We start from the raw sequence: 21,262 nt of genomic DNA on the forward strand, positions 1-21,262 counted from the left end.
ATGTGAAATGAATAGTGTGTAGCTGACAGTAAAAAATAATTTGTGCTTTCACGTACATTTCGAGACTTTTTAAAAAAAATTAAGTTGAAAAACTACTGAACGAGTTGAACGGCCAATGTACATACCGATTATCGATAGTCGCCCGTCCCTAGTGGCAATCAAGTGGGTCGACCAAATCTTGTTAGAAGCAACTGTCCATCCATTTGCTTAGCCGCTTATCCTCACAAGGGTCGCGGGGAGTGCTGGAGCCTATCCCAGCTGTCAACGGGCAGGAGGCAGGGTACACCCTGAACCGGTTGCCAGCCAATCGCAGGACACATGGAGACAAACGGTCGCACTCACAATCACACCTAGGGGCAATTCAGAGTGTCCAATTCATGTTGCATGTTTTTGGGATGTGGGAGGAAACCGGAGAGCCCACCCGGAGAAAACCCACGCAGGCACGGGGGAGAACATGCAAACTCCACACAGGTGGGTCCGGGATTGAACCCGGGGCCTCGCAACTGTGAGGGCAACGCTTTACCAGATGAGACACCGTGCCGCCCAAATTAAACTAGCTACACAATATTTATAACAAGTGTATCTGTATTAATATAAATCAACAGATAGATAGATAGATAGATAGATAGATAGATAGATAGATAGATAGATAGATAGATAGATAGATAGATAGATAGATAGATAGATAGATAGATAGATAGATAGATATAGATAGATAGATAGATAGATAGATAGATAGGTCCACCTATTATTAATTTTAATTCACAAAGCACAATATAATTTCAGTGTGATTTTAAAGGGTTTGTGGAAAAAATGGCCTTTTTCTGTTTTCGGAAGACATTTTGTTGAAGTTGTGTGGTTTTGCGATGCAACGATATCAGAAGTCTTAAGAAAGATTCTTAATAACTGTACATCCACCCCCAAAGGTTTTCTTCTTTTGCCACCGCTTGGGACAGGCTGTACCCTGTTAAAAAATAATAATGAAAAAAAAGGTCCACTCAGGTTGAAGCAATCTTGAGAAAATGGAAGTTACAAAGTCCAAATGTAGTATCAGCGACACCCTTTCCGGCAGTAGTGCGCATGCGCAGCTCTACCTTTTTTTTCCCCCCTTTCTTTCTTTTTCTTTTTTTTTATGGCGTCCACTCGCACAGGGGATTCCCCCGCGTGACAAAAACAGCTCAGCTCTTCCCCTTTCCCGCATTGCTCACACGCTCCTCGCCCGGAGGACCTCGCGCCGCGCGACCGGATAGTTCGACGACGGAAGGACCCGCTCGGCTCTCCTCCTCGCGCCCATAATGAGCGTGGAAATTCTCAAAAGGCGACAGAAGCAACGCGTCACCGCCGAGTCGCCGTCGCCTTTGAGCAACGTCGTTGGTCGCCCAATGGCGTGAAAGGCACCAGCTCTTTGGCCCCCCCTCGGCTCTCTCCACGAGCGGCGGTCTCTTCGTCCCTCGGAGTCCCCCAAGTCCCCGCCGCCAGCGTTTTTTCGAATTTTACCCGGAAATTAGTCGAGGGCGAGTCGGGGAGCCCCGCTATGGCGAGCGGCGATTGTCGCAAAGATGATTTTCTGGAGGAGAGTCGCGTGGACTCGGGCATTGACTCTTACCGCTCCATGACGAAGTCGGACGAGCAGCAGCAACGGGAGGCCGGCGCCGAGCTCAGCGGGCCTAGGGACAAGTTTTCGGCCGTGGAAGAGCGCTTGGATTCGGCCTACGGTTCGTCGTCTTTGACCGCGGAGAGCCTGGCGGAGATCGTGGAGGGCTGTTCGATTGCCTCCGAGGAGGCACCGGCGACCAGAACTGGACTCGCAGACCACGAGGAAAACCTTATCACGTCCATTACTGAAGATGGAGATACGTAAGTTGACATTTTATTAAAAAAAAAAAAAAAGTTTGAAAGAGAATATACACAGGCGTATATGAAAAAAAAACACGCACCTTAACGTCGCCCCTCATTTCTTATTAGACATTACGTTGAAGCGTTTAAATCTTCCAAACATATTGCTATGCCAAAGTATTACTCAACAAAATGGTAATTCAAGTACACGCTTTAATAATATAATACCAGAAAACAGAGGATGAGCTCCTGCAAACAATGTCCCGCCATTTCCGGTGGTAAAACTGCAAAATAATACAGCATATAATTACTGTGAAAATCTAAATTCATAGCCACTGAGTCAGCGTCCAATCGGATTGCTTAGATCGAAAGCCAGTGCCCATAAGTGGTTAGGTCACGTTACATGTTTTTCTTATGTTAAAAAAAAAAAATGGAGCAGTAATGTACTGCAATGCCTTCGCTTTTTGGGCAAGGAGAGCCTCTGTTTTTGATCCACTTTGAGGGGCAAAACAGTCAAGCATATCCATATTTATGTTTGCTTTGATTCCCAAGCGCTGTATAATGGCAGGTGTATCCACTCGCTTCACGACAAGCTGTTTGGCAGATCATATTTGTAAATATTCTTCAAAAAGCGGCTCAAGCAGTTCATTTCTGTTCTCATCTCAAGGTTGCCTTCAAACTAAATGTGAAACAAACAGATGTTTGAACACAAACAGTGATGCAACACGTGTAGATAGGTAATTGAATAATAGTCTTATTCAAAACAACTAATAGTACTGCCGTACTGAGAAGTTGTGAGAAGAGTTGATATGGTACAGCTGTCATATACTGCCCCCAGGTGGCCGAGGCACGGCACACCAGAATGAGCAGCACAATTTTTTATTTAAAAAAAAAAAATATATATATATATATATATATATATATTATAATTTTTTTTTCTTTTGGTATGCTGGGACATATTGATGGCTTTTTGTTTCTTTTCAGCGAGGTGGGGGACATAATTTGAGATCATATTAAACCACTGTATCAGATTCATATTTTAAAAGCAGGCTGGTATTGTAGGAGGATTTCTTGTACTCTGTGGGCTTGTCATGCACGCAGACTGCACCGAGGCTCACGAGTGAGAAAAGAGAAGTGAAAGAGATCGGAGGCCTGGACTTCCCCACGCGGCCCAGACAAAGCAAGCATGCTCTGTGAGGGTGGCGTGGCTTGTGTTTTTTTTAAATCTAAGAAACTTGTTCATCAAGATAGTGCAATCCCCCCCCCCTCACACACACACACACCTCCTCCCACATTTATTTTTACGATTATTATTGGTGGATGCTGTCATACGGTTTTTGCCACCCCTGGCAAGAGGCGGCCTGCAACTGGTTTGAGTCCCAGTGTCGTTTTGACACTGCAGCTTTCAATTTGACGCGCACACGGCGCAACATTCCAGTCGTGGCCCTCAGGCGCTCGTCGTTCATCATTGTTGCCGTGTCACCAGTTTTGCCTCGACTGACGTCGCAGACTCCGCTCCGGCCGTCGACGCAGCGGTTGCAGAACCGCCGTCGCCGCGCCTGACCTCGTTTAGTTTCCGCTCGACGCCCGTCAGTTGTGATGCATACGTAAAGCGTCGGTATCTGCGAAGGGGAAGGTGAATGCGTGAGGCGCGGAATTGTGCTGCTGCTCAGATTCGAGAACTGCGCAGACTTGAGTTTTCCTTTGTGGTTTTTTAAAATTTTTTCGGGGGGGGGTACTTATTAACGCAATCCTGACTCAAACCGGGAAGTCGTGCCTTCACACTTCCTTCACACATGCGCTCCGCTCGCACGGCCGATCTACTCGTCTGCGGTATTGTGAAAGTAATGTGTTAGCCATAAATTTGACTGTTTTTTACGCGTTTGATGTGGCTGGATTTAAAGTGTCGACTTTGAACTAACGCCGACCACATCATACGGAATGGAAACCTCTGTGGCAGCTGCCCCGTAAGTGAGCAAAACTCAAAAGTCCAAGTGTCATCCCAATAAACATTCTAAAATAGATATTGAAATGAAAAATACATGGAACATTATTCACTTCAATGTCTATACCGAAAAAAAATATGAGCAGAGAGCGCAAAGTTGCGGAAGTGTCAGTCGACATCCAAGTGGTCGCCATATTGGCTGCATCTCCTGTCCGTGACGTCACACCAGGACATTCGCCGTTGAAAACACGCTGTGGCCCCTACTGTGGGACACGCCCCTTCAGACACGGAAGCTCTTTTCAAAGAAGAGAACATCTCACAGCCGAGTGAAGTGACCGGGCAATATTATCCTATCGTTTCGAGCCATATTTAGATGATATGCGGATCACTTCTAACTAACTAACAGACTCCCAGACAGGATGTATGAGCCAGCTCTGCCGAAGCCGTTCTCATCCGCCCACCTATTATGGGACACTGAAGCTCTTTTCAAAGAAGAGAACATCTTGCAATCGAGTGAAGTGAGTGGGGCAATGTTACCCTATCGTTTAGAGCCATATTTAGATGATATGCGGATCGCTTCTAACTAACAACATACACCCGGACCGTTTGAATGAGCCAGCCCGGCTGAAGCCGTGCTCGTCTATTATATATAAAACTAGAGGGTTTTTTTTTTTTTTTTTAGTAGCTCTATACACACCTACCTGTCATTTCGAACCCACAAAGCTCTCGTCCTTTGTACCCGTGCAATCCATTTTTCACGACGAAACGGGGCTTTTTGAAAAGTACAAAGAGTAAATCCATCCTCCCGGGTGTTCGAGCAATATCCAGGAATGAAACTAGCCGGCATTTTGGCTAACACAAAGGAACAAAGCGCTAAAACTAATAGAAACAAACGAGTCCGCTTGAGTGCGCTACTGAGTTACAAAAACCCACATATGTCAAAATCTTTTGTGGTGGGGAAAAAAACGGATGGGTCCATATCGGCTGCCGTTTTTTTAACATACTAAAAATCATGCATTTCATGACAGTGGCACTTTAAACACAAAGGAAAAACACTAAAGGACAATGATTTAGTGATTTTTTTTTTTTTTTTTTTTTTTTTAAATTTCGTCGGTACACCATTGCTGCATTGACAAGATACTCTTAAAAAAAAGAATTGTATTTGTATTGTACTTGCTATATTCTAACAGCTTTTGGCTCATGGAGGTTTTGCAGAGAGATATTTTTGCAAGTGTGTCACAAACTGTCTTGTTCTTCGTCTAAATTAAGCTCTGATGGTTGGTTCCATTTCCTGTCTTTTGCACACAACAACGCGACATTTTAATTTGCTACAACTTCCCCTTCAGGGTTTGAGGTTTCTGTTTCTTTGCTATTTTTTTTTCCTCCCCTGTAATAAGTTTTGATAAGCGTCATTTATCAAACATGTTTTTGGCTGCATTAAGAATACCTTTTTTTTTTTTTTTTAAACTATTTGTGTAGAATCCTGCACCTGGCCATCATCCATGAGGACACATTCATCGCAAAACAGTTGATCCAACTGTTCCCAAAAGAGGTCCTGGACATCCAGAACAATTTGTACCAGGTACGTTCTGGTAGGAAATGACTTTGATCAACACGAGAAGGTTCCAGTGGGTGGCTGCTGTGTTAGCATGTACATTGTGGAAGTTTTTTTTTTTTCTCATTTACTTCCAGAGAACTATTGTTCCCCTTTTGAATCCAGTCACGACCAGCCTCCCTTCGGGGCGTCCTTGTAGGTAGTTCCAGCGCCGGCACGCTTAGTGGCTTTCAGCGGAAACTCCCTTGCTCTTGCTCGGTAGAAATAGAACTGTCGCAAAGCGGCGCGGTGAATTGTTGCAGGCCCTCCAAGCTTGCCTGATCAGGTCGTCGCCTGTCGTTTAAGCCGAAGTGTGAACACGGGCAAAGCGACACAGGCCGTCAGTGGAAACCTCAGACGAGGCAAAGTTAATACACAGCGATGACTCAGTGAGTTCTCTTCTCTTACCCACTGCACTTTGCTTGCCTAATTTCCTCTTCGTCGTCATATGAAGACATTCTAACATTTGTACGCGGAAAAAAAATCGCTTGCATGTTTTTTTTCTTTAAAAAAAAAAAAAACAATCCACCAACAGTACGTTGCCTACCTGCGATGAACCTTTTATGATCTTTCATGCTTTCGATAATGGGTTTGACAATGTTGGAACAGCCAACAAAAATGCTTCCCGTTACGCTGTTATTTGTCTTTGTTTGTTTGAATGCCGGCAAATAAAGTTGTGGGGTAAATTCATTCTCATCCAAAAGTTGCTTCTTCTTCTTCTTTTCCTTTCGGCTTGTCCCGTTAGGGGTCGCCACAGCGTGTCATCTTTTTCCATCTAAGGCTATCTCGTGCATCCTCCTCTCTCACACCCACTGTCCTCATGTCCTCCCTCACGACATCCATCAACATTTTCTTTGGTCTTCCTCTCCCCTCTGCACCTTTCTACCATTATACTCACTCTCTCGCCTCTGGACATGTCCAAACCATCCAAGTCTGCTATCTCGAACCTTGTCTCCAAAACATCCAACTTTGGCTGTCCCTCTCATTTCTGTTCCCATCCAACCTGTACACACCAAGCGAGGACCTCAACATCTTCATTTCTGCTACCTCCAGTTCTGCTTCCTGTTGTTTCTTCAGTGCCCCCGTCACCAATCTGTACATCGTGGCAGGCCTCACCACTGTTTTATAAACTTTGCCCTTCATCCCTGCGGATAGTCTTCTGTCACATAGAACACCAGACGCCTTCCGCCAACTGTTCCACCCCACTTGGACCTGTTTCTTCACTTCCTTACCACACTCTCCATTGTTGACCCCGAGTATTTGAAGTCGTCCACCCTCGCCATCTCTTCTCCCTGGAGCTTCACTCTTTCACTTTCACGCACATGTATTCTGTTTTACTTCGGCTAATCTTCATTCCTCCATCTTTCTAATTGTTCCTCCGCCTGCTCCCTGCTTTCACTGCAGTTCACAATATCATCTGCGAACATCACGGTCCAAGGGGATTCCAGTCTAACCTCATCTGTCAGCCTATCCATTACTACCGCAAACAGGAAGGGGCTCAGCGCGGATCCCTGATGCAGTCCCACCTCCACCTTAAATTCTTCTGACACACCTAGAGTGCATCTCACCACTGTTCTGTTGCCCTCATACATGTCTTGTACTGTTCTCACACACACCAGACTTGCGCATGCAGTACCACAGTTCCTGTCTTGGTACTCTGTCATAGGCTTTCTCTAGGTCTACAAAGATACAATGTAGCTCGTTCTGACCTTCTCTGTACTTTTCAGTTAGCATCCTCAAGGCAAATAATCCATCTGTGCTACTCTTTCTAGGTATAAAACCATCCTGTTGCTCGCAGATACTTCTGTCCTGAGTCTGGCGTCCACTACTCTTTCCCATAACTCAACATCTTTATTCCTCTGGAGTTTCCACAGTTCTGAACATCGCTTTTGTTCTTGAAAATGGGGACGAGCACACTTTTTTTTGGGGTCCAAAATTCGCTTAATTGATGACTTATTTTTGCAGAGTCCTTTGCATCTGGCGACTTATTTGAACCTGACGGAAGTGGTCAAGAGTCTAGTGGCTAAAAGGGTCAGCATTGAGCTGCAGGATCAGGACGGAAACACAGCCCTGCACGTCGCCTGCCATCACGGCCTGACCATGTGCGCCAAGGCCATGGCCTTTGAGATGTCCCCCAGCAAGCTGGGACTGGTCCTGGAAACCCAAAACTGGAGAGGTGAATGAAAATACCGTAATTTCCGGCCTTCATACGCTTTCAACCCTGCGTCTTATGCGGTGATGCGGGTAATTAGTGTATTTTTTCTAACGGCTTTTTTCTAACCCTTGAACGGAAAAGGTAAACGTGAGACCTGTGCAGTATATGTGCCAAGGAAGTGACTTTTACCGGTGTGTGTATTTTTATATATATATATCGGCCCTGTCAGCGCTGTGCTAGCGTGTTGCTGCGTTAGTGCCCCATCTGTGATTTTTTTTTTACCTGTATTTTTTTATTTTTTTTTTACGGGCCCTGTTAGCGCTGCACTAGCGTTAGCACCACACTAGCGTGTTTCTGCTATGTTACTGCGGCATCTCAGTGATTTAGGTCTTTTTTTTTTTTTTTTTTTTTTTTTTTTTTTTTTTTAAACCGGCTCTGTTAGTGCTGTGCTACCGTGTTGCTACTATGTTAAGCTAAGCTAAGGTATTAAAACTTTGAAAACTCTTTCTGTGTACTGCCCTTCTTTGTAAATATCTCATGTTTCAATGTGGGCACTTGCGGCTTTTACTGGGTGAGGCCTATAGGCCGGAAATTACGGTTCTCAAAACTGCTGCACAGCCTCGGCAGTCATGTCTGCCGTTGTCATTTTTAACGTACCCGCTCATGTTGCTGTTTGCCTTTTGCTATTTCGAAAATCACAAACATCACGTCACTGATTGGTGTTCCACATCTCAAACCACAAAAATCCACTTGCAGGTCTTGCCTGTCTTCACTTAGCAGCGCTCAGCAGGCAGCACGAGATCATGAAACTCTTGATCATGAAGGGCGCGGACATTAATATCCAGGTTAGTGCAAATCAATGGCTTCTTTTCTGTTCCGACTACAGAAATCAAAATATTTAGTTTTGTTAACGATTCTCAAAAACTTCATGGTCCTTCCGTTGACATCTGTGGTGGACTTTTTCACCCCAGGAGGGCACCAGCGGCAAAACGGCGCTCCACCTCGCCGTCGAGATGCACGACGCCACGTCGGTGAAGCTGCTGCTCAACAGCGGAGCCAACGTGGACGCCGCCATGTTCAACGGCTGCACGCCGCTCCACCTTGCCGTGGGGAGGCAGGACACGGCCATCGCCAATCTGCTCTGCCAGTCTGGTGCCGACACCATGCTCCGGAACCTGGAGGACGAGACGGCGTTGGACCTCGCCGATGGCAACAATGATGTAAGCTAGCATCGAGGCATTAAGATGTTCCCATTAACAATGCCGTATTGCTCTAACATTATTATTATTATTTTTTTTTTTTTAGATTCTGGCTTTATTTCCATTTGATGACATTCACATCTCGGGGAGGTCGGTGGTCGGTGTCAACTTTTGAGCCACCGCTGTTGCAGAGCTGCGTCACAGGCTCGTGAAGATGCATTAGAGGCTTACTGTACAATTTGTAGGACCCTTTGACGGATTCCATATTTATACGCTCCGCAGAGAAACGCTTGCATCACCTCAACTTTGCCTCTGTCGCAAAGGCGCCGATCTGCTTTTTCGCATCTTTGTCTTGAACACTGAAAAAAAAACTTAACTTCAGCTTAACACTTTGCATCATCACACCCATTAACATCTCGTAGGAGATCTACCTCTTTCTCAGCAAGACTGTTTACTAAAAATCAAAATTTAAATCGCTTTTCCTTTGTACAAAATTTGACCCTGTGCTATATTTGTTGAGCTTTTTTTTTTTTTTTTTTTTTTTTTTCCCCCCTCCAGCCAATGCAAGAAAAAATATCCCCACATGGAATTGTAATGTTTGACATTACATTGTTTGGAGTTTAGATTTCTGCTTCACTCTTGGGCGTTAATTGGACTGGCCTGACTAGTTCTTAAGTGATTTCGCGCTCGTTTATTTTGTAATAAAATTGATTAAATGATAATTGCCTAATGTTCCTTTAAAGACTCATTACATGTGACGGCGTACAATATCGGCTTGAGGGAGCGCACAGAACACTTTTTAACGTGCGTGATGATTATGCGACAAGACGACTTTAGCTATAATCATGTACAGTAAATATAAAAGTCAACATAATGCTAATTCAAAAGTTGGGGTTTTGGCGTTATAAGATTTGAGACCAAAATAAATCATTTCAATATACAAGAGTGTGCATACTTATGAAACGACATTATCCCAGTTGCTTTCTCTCCAGGAACAGATTTATCAACGATGTTGTTCGGGTTTTGGTCACGATGGTGGAAAAAGATTATTTTTTTAACTTGGTTCTTTTTTTTTTTTCAAGCATAAAAACTTTGCATTAGAACATCAATGTGTAAAAAAAAAATCTAAATGTGTACTTTTTTTAAAACTTTGTTTCCTTTAGTACACAATTGTCAAACTCAAGGCCTGGGGGCCAAATCTGGCTCGCCGCATGATTCTATGTGGCCCGTGGAGGCAAATCATGTGAATCAACTTCCATTATTTTTTTAGTTCAAATCTGTACCAAAATTTCAAATTGTCATATTCTGAATGATAACATTGAGCTATTACAGGCATTTGTGTGTTACCAAACAACAATAGTTTACCCTTGATTTCTGATTCCAAAACTAGTTCATAAATTTCATATGTAAATATGACGGGGCGGTTAAAATTTTTTATCGTTTCTCAGCCATAATGGCCCTTTGAGGGAATCTGCAAGTACAATGTGGCCCTCGACAAAATATGAGTTTGACTTGACTTGAGCTAAGCATTGCTCAATGCTAAATCGCTAGGAGACGACACGGAAATATGTCTTGTAGCACAACGCCCAGAGTCTTATCCGATGCAGTCAGACATTTAGAAGGTGAAAATAAATCTGTTCTCATCAGGAATAAATCCCACATAGTGACTGTTTTGACAGCTCGTGAACGCGGAAGCGTGTTCGGTGACACTAACCTTTGCCGGAATCCATCGATCTTTTCAGCTAGTATTTAATACAAATACCAATATTTAAATAAATGATCCCTGGTTTTACACAAACTCTCATTCAACGTACTTGGAAGCGATTGTGGTCACACTTAACCTCCGTAAACCTCTGCGACAGGTTTTTATTATTTTTTTTTTTAAATACTCTTTGTTCTCAAATGAGCCAATTTACCATTATAAATACTTTTTGGTAATTTGAGATTGAGAAGAATAATTCCTACCTGAAATGAAGCCATCGCTACACAGGGGTGTGTGTATTTTGGTCGGGCACCATTCATCATGTTCAATTGCTGAAATCCATCGATCTTTTATGGTGTTTTCAGCTTGTATTCCATATAATCATCTCTTTGAATGTCAGTCTCGTCTGTTGTGACAACCGACAGCATAACACATGTTGGGTATTGTAAATATTCTCCTCCAGTTCAATGTCTCCCACAACGTCGAGCAGCTCTGTTTGACCGGCAATATGGCGCCGTGAAACACGAGCTCTATATTGAAGTAACTGTGCTGAAGAAAATAGATCAGTCTTGTATTTAAGATATCATGTGAACAAATTAAATCACTAATTCTTGCAAATTATATCATTTTGTAATTTATTTTTAAATAATCAACAACATCGGTGGGTGACTGGTTAGCATATTTGCCTCAGCCGGGTTCTCTTGTTTAAAAAATAAAATAAACGTGACGTCATTACAGAGAACCAATGATGGAGTAACTATGCCGGGACGATGGGGGCGCTATCGAAAAACTCGCATCGTGTCCTCTTCTTCCCATGGTGTCGAGATGGTTGTCTTTACTTTTCGGGTTGAGTCAACACATCGGCTTTTCACTAGCACCCCTCGCAAGCTAGCAGGCTAAAGGCAGCTCGTCTCGGAACAAACCCTCCCAGCGGGTTCTCTTCCTGGTGTTCCAGGTCCTTCCTGGTCCCTTCCGACTTTATGCTCCGTTTCGGCCGAGCGGTTTGAGTGTGTCGGCGCTGCGCCCGGCGCTGGTGAGGGGAAAAATGTCATCTTTTTCACAGAGGTAATGTTACATTTGAGCGAATGTTTATGTTAGCGTGGAGCGGTACACCGGTGCTAAGTTTAGTCCGTCTCCGTTGACGAGCTAAATGTCACATTTTGACGTTTTAGTAACTTTTTTCCTTTGTTGGTGTCGTCGAAAACCTGCTAAAAATCACAGCTGCGAAGATCCATGTGGGGTGTTATGATAAAGATGTTTCTCATTTTCATCATGTAGATTTTCCACATCTCTCCATCCTCATAACATGCCAGTTTAAAACATCACCGACGTGATTTAACCATTTTTAATTAGTATGATTGTGAAACCAAATTTAATTAATATGATTGTGAAACTAAACAAAACTAAATTTTGCAACAATGTTTCAAAGGCAAGGTTAGAACCACGAAATGTCCACATTGGAACAGAACTTTAACAGTATTGTCCTATAAATGTGCTCTGATATCTGGTCCTCAAAGAAAACGAGCCAAAGAATCTGAAAATAATGTATTCATTTTCTTGAGAAATGAAAGCAGGTCCCACAAACAAGAACCGGTCCAATCTGTGAAAACAGGTACCCTTCACAAGCAGTTTCAAGTCTGCACTCTGTCGACTGTGACTCGTTGTGCACAGCATTCCTGCATGCAATCGACTGGTTGTTCAGGTCCAGGTCTCGCTTGCAGTGAACTCCTGTCAGTCCGGACCACAGCCCACTCCTACACAAAGACGGTTTGTGTGAGTCAGACACGGCGGGCTTCCAGCGGGAGGCCCGACCTCGCCCTGAATGGAAGCTGATCCTCTCTGCCACGGAGGCAAAAGGGAGCACACCTTCTTCATTCATGCCCATGAACCGGAGTTTCATCACCAAAACTGCTTGAGTCACCAAAGAAGTTGAAGAATGTTTGAAAACTTAAATATCTTCTTCATCTAATCTGACTACTTTTTTGTCCGTCAGTGCAGGCACATTTGATTGGAACTGGACTTCGGGTCTTTAAAATTTGGCATTTATTAAATACAATGAAGTCCGTTGTGATAAAAGTAATCCATTCCTTCTTTGAAAATCGCGCCCTGTTTTTGTAGTTCCCAAAAAAAAAAAAAAAAAAAGTGTATCTAGACTCACAAAATGTTGGCGCAGGTCTGTTGCTGTGATGTGGGTTTATTGGGTCGCCCGGTGTGCATTGGCCCTGTTTTTTATCGGCGTGAATGTTGTCGTCTTGTTTTCCTTTCGGCTTGTCCTGCTCGGGGAAATCATTTAAGTATGAGATGAAATGAGAAATCTTCTTCTTTTTATAAATTGAACAATATACATGCATGGGCCGTGTCATTTTTTTTTTAATTTTAGTGGACCGTATGCCGTGGGGGGGCGACACGGTGACTATCTATCTATGTTGATTTATATTAATACAGATACACTTATTATAAATATTGTGTAGCTAGTTTAATTTGGGCGGCATGGTGTCTCATCTGGTAAAGCGTTGCCCTCACAGTTGCGAGGCCCCGGGTACAATCCCGGACCCACCTGTGTGGAGTTTGCATGTTCTCCCCCGTGCCTGCGTGGGTTTTCTCCGGGCACTCCGGTTTCCTCCCACATGCCAAAAACATGCAACATTAATTGGACACTCTAATTTGTCCCTAGGTGTGATTGTTGGTCTCAATGTGCCCTGCGATTGGCTGGCGACCAGTTCAGGGTGTATCGCGCCTTGTGCCCGTTGACCGCTGGGATAGGCTCCAGCACTCCCCATGATGCTCGTGAGGATAAGCATGGATGCCGTGGGTTGTAGTCCGGACAACCCTGCTTTAAATTGTCCACTGATGTCAATGTGACTGAGGCCAGTCTCGCTTTGGGTATATGTGCACCGCGGTTGCCTGGCAACCGAACCAGGGTGTGCATTGCCTCTCACATAAAGCCGCGATAGGTTCAAGCTCACCCGCCAACTATGGAAAATAGATGGATTGATTTAGGATAACCGTATCGCTTTATGTGTGTTTGCCACGCAGGATTTCTCCTGCCCTGGTGTTGCTTCTCTTCTCATCCGCCGTCGCAGCGCAAGAAGACGAGTCCTCCCTGCTAGACGGGTGGCGCGAGGTGTGGCTGTTCCGCTTCCTGGTGAACGTCTTGGGGTACTCGACCATCATCATCCCCGGCTACCTCCTCATCCGCCACCTCAAGCGCACCAACTACTCCGACACCGGTCTGGCTGCGTTCGGTTTGCCTTCATCCCTCACAGCGTCGAATCTGCACCTAACGCGGCGGTTCGCGTATTTTTCAGGTAGCGGCTGCTGCTATCCCATCATCAAGTCGTGCGTTTTTGGAAGCGAAGCCAAGACGGGCCTGTTGGACGACGTGCCCGTCGGGTCCAGGCACGAGGGGGATTCGGGCTCTTCGCTCCGACAGGCCGTTCAGTTGATATTTTGCGCGGCTGGGCTACAGGTGAGAATCCTCCCATTAAATACACAAGAATATGTATGCAAAATGAAAAATGTGCCAGGTATGACTCTGTCCTTTTATGATCCTGGCAACTTTATGCTTCTTATATTTGCACAGATACAGGGACAATTTTTTTCATGTTTGTTTTTCATATTTGTTTTAGTTAAGACTGAGCTCACCGGCAGTTCTGTCATTGGTCATTTGCTTATTTTAGATTCAAATAAGTTGATTTTTATGAGAGGAAAATTCCAGGAAGCCCTGGAAAAGAGGTGATCATTTATAAACTTTTAATCCCTTTTTGATAGTACCCATTACAATGGTGAGGCTTATTACTATTGTGAAGGAAAACATTTCATTTTTTTTTTCATTTCAATGGTGCTATGGAGGGTCAGAAGCACGCTTGGAACTCACTCAGTAGCAGAAATATGGAAAATGTATTAGTTGAGGGACTGCAAATAGAGGCACTACTGTATAAATATTGTATTGATGGAACCAAATTGGACCTGCCATCTAGTGGATGAGCAATTTATTGTTGTGCCCATTGCTGTAATCGAAAAATAATAACTACAATTAATGATTAAATGAACGATAAATATGCCACTGAGAGAAAGATGCATTGTTTGTAGTAAATAATTGTCAGACCAATTAATGAAATTGGATAAGAGAGCGGTAAAGATGGGCGGCACGGTGGATCAACTGGAGAGCATTGGCCTCACAGTTTTGAGGTCCCGGGTTCGATCCTGGACCCAATTGTGTGGAGTTTACATGTTCGCCCCCGTGTCTGCGTGGGTTTTTTCCGGGCACTCCGGTTTCCTCCCACATCCCCAAAAAAACATGCAACATTAATTGGACACTCTAAATTGCCCCTAGGTGTGATTGTGAATGTGGCTGTTTGTCTCCGCGTACCCTGGGATTGGCTCGCGACCAGTTCAGGGTGTACCCCGCCTCCTGCACCGTTGACAGCTGGGCTAGGCTCCAGCACTCCCCGGGGCCCTCGTGAGGATAACCAGCAAAGAAAATGGATGGATGGATGAACTATCAAAAATAAGTCACTGGCAGAGATGGATTGTAAATAATTTTCAGACCAATTTAATGAAATTGGATAAGGGAGAGAGAGAGAGTTTAATGCTAATGCTAGCGCCGCGGTAATGCTAACGCCGCGCTAGCTAATGCTAACGCCGCGCTAACAGAGCCAGTTAAAAAAAAAAAAATAACATCCCGGTAAAAATCAATAAGACATGGCAGTAATACGGTAGCGCAGCACTAATGGGGCGGACCGGTAAAAGGCACTTCCTCGGCACATATATTCCACCGGTCTCACTCTTACCTTTTCCACTCAAGTGCCCCTTGGAGCCGTTAGAAAAAATGCACAAATTAGCCGCATAAACCGCGGTGTTGAAGGCATGTGTGGGAGAAAAAAAGTCGCGGCTTATAGGTCGGAAATTACGGTAATATTGATTAAGTGGTAAGCCCATCGTTGACGCGTCACAACTACCCTCAGCTCACTGTGATGTTTTGGTGTGCCAGGCGTCATACCTGACATGGGGGGTCCTGCAGGAGAGGGTCATGACCCGTTCGTACGGCGCCGCAACTCCAGAGGAGGAAGGCGAGCGATTCAAGGACTCTCAGTTTTTGGTCTTCATGAACCGGATTTTGGCCCTGACCGTCTCGGGCCTGTGGTGCCTCCTGTTCAAGCAGCCACGTCACGGTACACCCATGTACAAGTACTCCTTCGCCTCCCTCTCCAACATCATGAGTAGCTGGTGCCAGTACGAGGCGCTCAAGTATATCAGCTTCCCCACTCAGGTCCTGGCCAAGGCCTCCAAGGTGATTCCTGTCATGCTCATGGGCAAGCTCATTTCCCAGAAGAGCTACGAGTACTGGGAGTACCTGACGGCCGCGCTTATCTCCGTGGGCGTCAGCATGTTCCTGCTTTCCAGCACTTCGGGCAAGCACTCGTCCACGGTCACCACCTTCAGCGGCGTCGTCATCCTGGGGGGCTACATCATCTTCGACAGCTTCACCTCCAACTGGCAGGACAACCTGTTCAAGTACAAGATGTCGTCGGTGCAAATGATGTTCGGGGTCAACCTGTTCTCCTGCCTCTTCACCGTGGGCTCGCTGCTGGAGCAGGGCGCCTTCTTCGACTCGGTGGCGTTCATGGCGCGCCACTCGGAGTTCGCCTTTCACGCCGTGCTGCTGTCCGTGTGCTCGGCGTGCGGCCAGCTCTTCATTTTTTACACCATCAACCAGTTCGGCGCCGCCGTCTTCACCATCATCATGACCCTGCGCCAGGCCATCGCCATTCTCCTTTCCTGTTTCCTTTACGGACACGCCATCACGGTGGTTGGCAGCTTCGGCGTCGTCGTGGTTTTCATCGCCCTCTTTTTGCGGGTGTACGCCCGCAGTCGGATGAAGTCGGGCCGGCGGCAGGCGCAGCCGCCGTTGCAGAAGGTGTAGGATTCGCACGAAATTGAGAACTTAGACCACGTTTTCTGTGGTCCTTTTTTCAAGTGGCTCACATGTATTGTTTTGTGTCCGTTAAGCGGATGGAAGGGATTTATTTTTCATTTTGTGCCTCCAAGGGATCCATTTGATATGAAAGCTGTTTCACAACCTGCCTCTACAGTCACAAGATGTCCTTCTCCCTTAACAGCTACAGTGAAGAAAATACGTATATGAACACCCTGCTATATTGCAAGTTCTCCCACTAAGAAATCAGAGAGGCGTCTGAAATTTTTAACTCGAGGTGCATGTCCACTGTGAGAGAGATAATCTAAAAAGAAAAATCCAGAAATCACGATTTATTTGTGTGATACAGCTGCACATAAGTATTTGAACACCTGAGAAAACTAAGGTTAATATTCAGTACAGTAGCTTTTGTTTGCAATTACAGAGGTCAAATGTTTCCTGTAGTTGTTCACCAGGTTTGCACATACTGCAGGAGGGATTTTGCCCAACTCCTCCACGCAGATCTTCTCGAGATCATGCAGGTTTCTGGGCTGTCGCTGAGAAAGACGGAGAACATTGATATGCTTCTTCCTGAGCCACTCCTTGGTTTTCCTGGATGTGTGCTTCAGGTCATTGCCATGTTGAAACACCCAGCCACGACCCATCTTCAATGTTCTGATGGAGGGAAATATTTTGTTCCCCAAAATCCCACAATACATGGCCGCGGTTACCCTCACCTTAATACAGTGCAGTCGTCCTGACCCATGTGCAGAAAAACACCCCCAAAGCATGATGCTACCACCCCCAAGCTTCACAGTAGGGATGGTGTTCTTGGGATGGAACTCATCATTCGTTTTCCTCCAAACATGGTTAGTGGAAAGTTCCATTTTGGTCTCATCTGACCATAAAACTTTCTCCCATGACTCCTCATGGTCATTGGTAAACTTAAGACGGCCCTTGACATGTGCTGGTTTAAGCAGGGGAAACTTCCGTGCCATGTATGATTTCAAACCATGACGTTTTAGTGTATTCCCAACTGTCACCTAAGAAACGGTGGTCCCAGCTCTTTTCAGGTCATTGACCAAGTCCTGTCGTGTAGTCCTGGGCTGATTCCTCCCCTTTCTAAGGATCAATGAGACCCCGCGAGGTGATATCTTGCATGGGGCTCCACTCCGATTGAGACTGACCGTCATGTTTAACTTCTTCCATTTTCTAATGATTGCTCCAACGGTGGTGCTTTTTTCACCAAGTTGCTCGGCAATTTCTCCGTCGCCCTTTCCAACTGTGTGGAGTTGTACAATTTTGTCTCTGGTATCTTTGGACACCTCTTTGGTCTTGGCCATGTTACAAGTTTGAGTCTTACTGATTGTATGGGGGGGCAGGTGTCATCTGATTCAGCATAATACATGGAGTGGAGGTGGACTTTGAAAGATGGACTAACAGGTCTTTGAGGGTCAGAATTCTGGTTGATAGACAGGTATTCAAATACTTTTTTGCAGCTCTATCACACAAATAAATCATTAAAAATATCATACACTGTGATTTCTGGGTTTTTCTTTTGAAATTATCTCACAGTGGACATGCACCTACAAGGAAAATTTCAGACCCCTCCATGATTTCTAAGTGGGAGAACTTGCAATATATCAGGGTGTTCAAATACTTATTTTCTTCGTTGTATAGTTACTCGAAAATCTCGATTGCCAATTCACCGACAGAAGGACAAGAAAATGGTGACTTTGTTGTTTTGTGGCAGAATCCAAAACAGCCACTGGGACCGTTCTCAAGAAGAACTCAAGGCCAGAGGTAGATGGCTAGGCAAACTTCCACAGGAACAGGCAAACTTGATATGGCAGAACTCATGGTCGGGTATTGGGGGAGCAGAGTGGACTCGGGGGGGGCTTAGCGTCTTGTATGGATGGCTGTCAAACACTGTTCATGATCGCGTCATCAACAAAGCCCTCAATAAGGGGTTGGAGCGACTGTGGCGGAAAGATAGTGATTGGCTGACGGATTAGCTCACCCATGACCATCATGAGGATAAGCAGCATAGAAAATGGATGGGTGAGTGAGTGTCCAGCTGTTCCATCTCCAGGTACTTCTTTGCACAGCCTTCTGTTCTCCAACAAGGAACTGAAATGCATTTTAAGAATTTTTGCGACTTTCGGTATGTGTGTTACAAAGATGACCCCGAGCCCGGTGACGCCGGACCTTTAAGAACTTCCAATTTGAAGCCTTCAAATGGCAAAGCGATATTGATCAATTGTTAGGTGACCTTTTGAAAACAGCAAGTTGTCCAAAAAGTGCTTGAAACGTTGAACATTTGGATAATATCAAATGAAGTTACCCTGTGAAAGTTATAACTTCCGTTTGAGGTTCATCCATAAATTCCACCCGAAAGCCAAATAGCACTTTTGTGAGAAGTGTGAGCTTTATGAACGGTCAATATCATAAAAATAGTCTTTCCGCCACAGTCGCCAGATGTGCTTCCCATATGGAGAGAGTGTGGTCTTTTTTGTCATAAAATGGGATTTTATATTATAAAACTATATAGCTCGATTATACTACACGTACACTTATGGATACTTTATTGAAGTTATAAATTGAACAACCTAGTGCATTTTTTTTTTTTTTGCTCTATGTTGTTGGGTCTGAGTGTGTGTGTGTGTGTGTGTGTGTGTACTACTCACTGATCTTAAAAAAAAAAAAAAAAAAAAAAGACAGAATGGCCACCAAAACTGAAGTCGCCATCCGCCATCTTGATACTCCCAACACAACCATGCCGACCTGTGCAGCGTTAATCGCCAGTTTCGTGGCTGTGAGAAAACATTCCACGAGTAAATTAGAAAGATTTATTTTGACACAGTTAAAGTTTGTTTGTAAAGGGTTTTATTTTTATTTTCTGATGTGCTTAATTCACTTGAACAAAGTTTTGTTTATGGTTGTTGTCGTTCACTGTTCACTCTCTGCTTCACCTTTATAGGCCGACGTTTTTTTTTTTTGCAAAAAAGAGATGTAAATATTTAACCAAACTTCATCAGTGGATAAGCAAGAAAACACATTTTCTCAGAAATTTCTTAATACAGAACTCTGCAAATTGAGTTAGATTTTCAAATGTGACGAAACAAGTTTAAATTGGTCTGCAATGGGACGTCGCAGAGACTTTATTTGTCTGTATTTTCCCATTGCGACTCCTTTTTTCCAAAAATATATAACTGATTTAAGATTTGTTTTTAATGACAAAAAATGGTTAGTTTTTTGATATATTATGATGATAATGCTTCACAGCGTATTTTGGGAAAAGTTAACGCGTCACAGAAATCGGGCCCTTGGTACTGTGCAAGGTTTCTTGGTAGTTGTTGTTGCATTACACTGTTATGTCTTTTCTTTGCCTTTTTTGGCTTACCAATTCAAATTAAAAATTCTTCACGTTACCAGAACTGAAAAAATGTCAAGCTAAACACGACCAGTTTTAACTGTACATGTGAAACTTTGAGGGAAAAACCCCGCCATAATCCCACCTGTAAACCATGTTCTCCACCCGTTTTAGGAGTACCAAGATGGCAGCCAACTGGTTTCACCCAATCGATGTGTATGCGCTGTCAAATCTTATTTTTTAAATCAGTGGTACTACTCGGTACAATTCTGGGCCCTTGTCGTGACCAAAAGTGTGAAGTTCTTTTTATGCTGCATTATTTTAATTTTTTTCCCCTTCTCCCTTTTTTAACATACTCTTGACAATACATAAACTCCAAATCATTTTTAATATATCTTTAAAGCTGATTATAGCCACCTTGACTATTGCACTGCATCCTCTGTTCAACCTCGATGTTGATTATGATTATAACACATGTGGGGTCGGGGAAACATCAAACACATTCAAGGGGGTAATACAGTGTAACGTTCTGTTACTAATGGTAAATGGATTATTAATAAAAAAAAAATACCTAAAATGTAAATGGAACTTATCTTTAATATGCTAGAACGGAATCCTAAACCTGCTGTTGGGAATTAACACACTAAATTATAAATGAGTAAAATGTATGGATAACATGATTATTTCACAGGTGTCAAACTCAAGGCCCGGGGGCCAGATCTGGCCCGCTGCATGATTTTATCTGGCGCTCAAAGGAAAATCATCGGTATCAAAATCTGTGATTCTAGTGAAAATATGTCCCAACATTTCAAATTGTCATATACGATAAATGATCATGTTGAGATGTTATAAGCATTTTTGTGTTACCAAACATGAACAATGGTTGAAAACCCCATCACGCTTGATTTCTGATTCCGTAACTAGTTACATAAATTTTATGTGTGAATATGATGAGGCAATTCAGGATTTCTATGGTTTCACCATCCCTCTGAGGGAAATCGTAACCACGACGTGGCCCGCGACAAAAATGAGTTTGACAACCCTGGGGTAGTTCAACACTTAGGATTTATTTATTCATTTATTTTACTATTACATGTATAACACACAAATATTTTTTTATAATTAAAATCTTTATTGATTCAATTATTATTTGCCTGAAAATGGTAGTCGTAAAAAAAAAAATGCAATTGGATTTATTTTGGACAGCACGGTGGAACAGCTTGTAAAGCGTCGGCCTCACAGTTCTGAGGTCCTGGGTTCGATCCCGGCCCCGCCTGTGTGGAGTTTGCATGTTCTCCCCGTGCCCGCGTGGGTTTCCTCCGGGCACTCCGGTTTCCTCCCACATCCCAAAAACATGCAAAATTAATTGGACACTAAGTTGCCCCTCGGTGTGATTGTGAGTGCGACTGTTTGTCTCTATGTGCCCTGTGATTGGCTGGAAACCAGTTCAGGGTGTACTCCGCCACCTGCCCGTTGACAGCTGGGATAGGCTCCAGCACTCCCGGTGACCCTCGTGAGGATAAGCAGCTAAGAAAATGGAT

At 44.1% G+C, this 21,262-nt stretch overlaps 2 protein-coding genes across 2 annotated transcripts; both read left to right on the top strand.

The window, feature by feature from the left end:
• The first annotated feature begins 1,093 nt into the window (after positions 1-1,093).
• nfkbie (nuclear factor of kappa light polypeptide gene enhancer in B-cells inhibitor, epsilon) lies at positions 1,094-9,666 on the top strand. The gene is made up of 6 exons (XM_061812838.1): positions 1,094-1,857; positions 5,261-5,363; positions 7,341-7,551; positions 8,287-8,375; positions 8,502-8,750; positions 8,836-9,666. The coding sequence occupies exons 1-6, from the start codon at positions 1,535-1,537 to the stop codon at positions 8,902-8,904; spliced, it is 1,044 nt and encodes a 347-aa protein (XP_061668822.1). The 5' UTR covers positions 1,094-1,534; the 3' UTR covers positions 8,905-9,666.
• Positions 9,667-11,256: 1,590 nt separating this feature from the next.
• On the top strand, positions 11,257-20,863 carry slc35b2 (solute carrier family 35 member B2). Its single transcript, XM_061812837.1, has 4 exons — positions 11,257-11,496; positions 13,468-13,661; positions 13,740-13,900; positions 15,425-20,863. The coding sequence occupies exons 1-4, from the start codon at positions 11,477-11,479 to the stop codon at positions 16,355-16,357; spliced, it is 1,308 nt and encodes a 435-aa protein (XP_061668821.1). The 5' UTR covers positions 11,257-11,476; the 3' UTR covers positions 16,358-20,863.
• Positions 20,864-21,262: the final 399 nt, after the last annotated feature.

Source organism: Syngnathoides biaculeatus, chromosome 23, assembly GCF_019802595.1.
Source record: "Syngnathoides biaculeatus isolate LvHL_M chromosome 23, ASM1980259v1, whole genome shotgun sequence".
Lineage (NCBI taxonomy): Eukaryota > Metazoa > Chordata > Actinopteri > Syngnathiformes > Syngnathidae > Syngnathoides > Syngnathoides biaculeatus.

Coding starts and splice junctions, on each gene's coding strand:
- slc35b2 (XM_061812837.1), top strand. CDS start 11,477: ATGTCATCTTTTTCACAGAG. Junction 11,497..13,467: donor ATGTCATCTTTTTCACAGAG/GTAATGTTACAT, acceptor TTTGCCACGCAG/GATTTCTCCTGCCCTGGTGT. Junction 13,662..13,739: donor CACCAACTACTCCGACACCG/GTCTGGCTGCGT, acceptor CGTATTTTTCAG/GTAGCGGCTGCTGCTATCCC.
- nfkbie (XM_061812838.1), top strand. CDS start 1,535: ATGGCGAGCGGCGATTGTCGCAAAGATGATTTTCTGGAGGAGAGTCGC. Junction 1,858..5,260: donor ATTACTGAAGATGGAGATAC/GTAAGTTGACAT, acceptor CTATTTGTGTAG/AATCCTGCACCTGGCCATCA. Junction 5,364..7,340: donor TCCAGAACAATTTGTACCAG/GTACGTTCTGGT, acceptor TTATTTTTGCAG/AGTCCTTTGCATCTGGCGAC.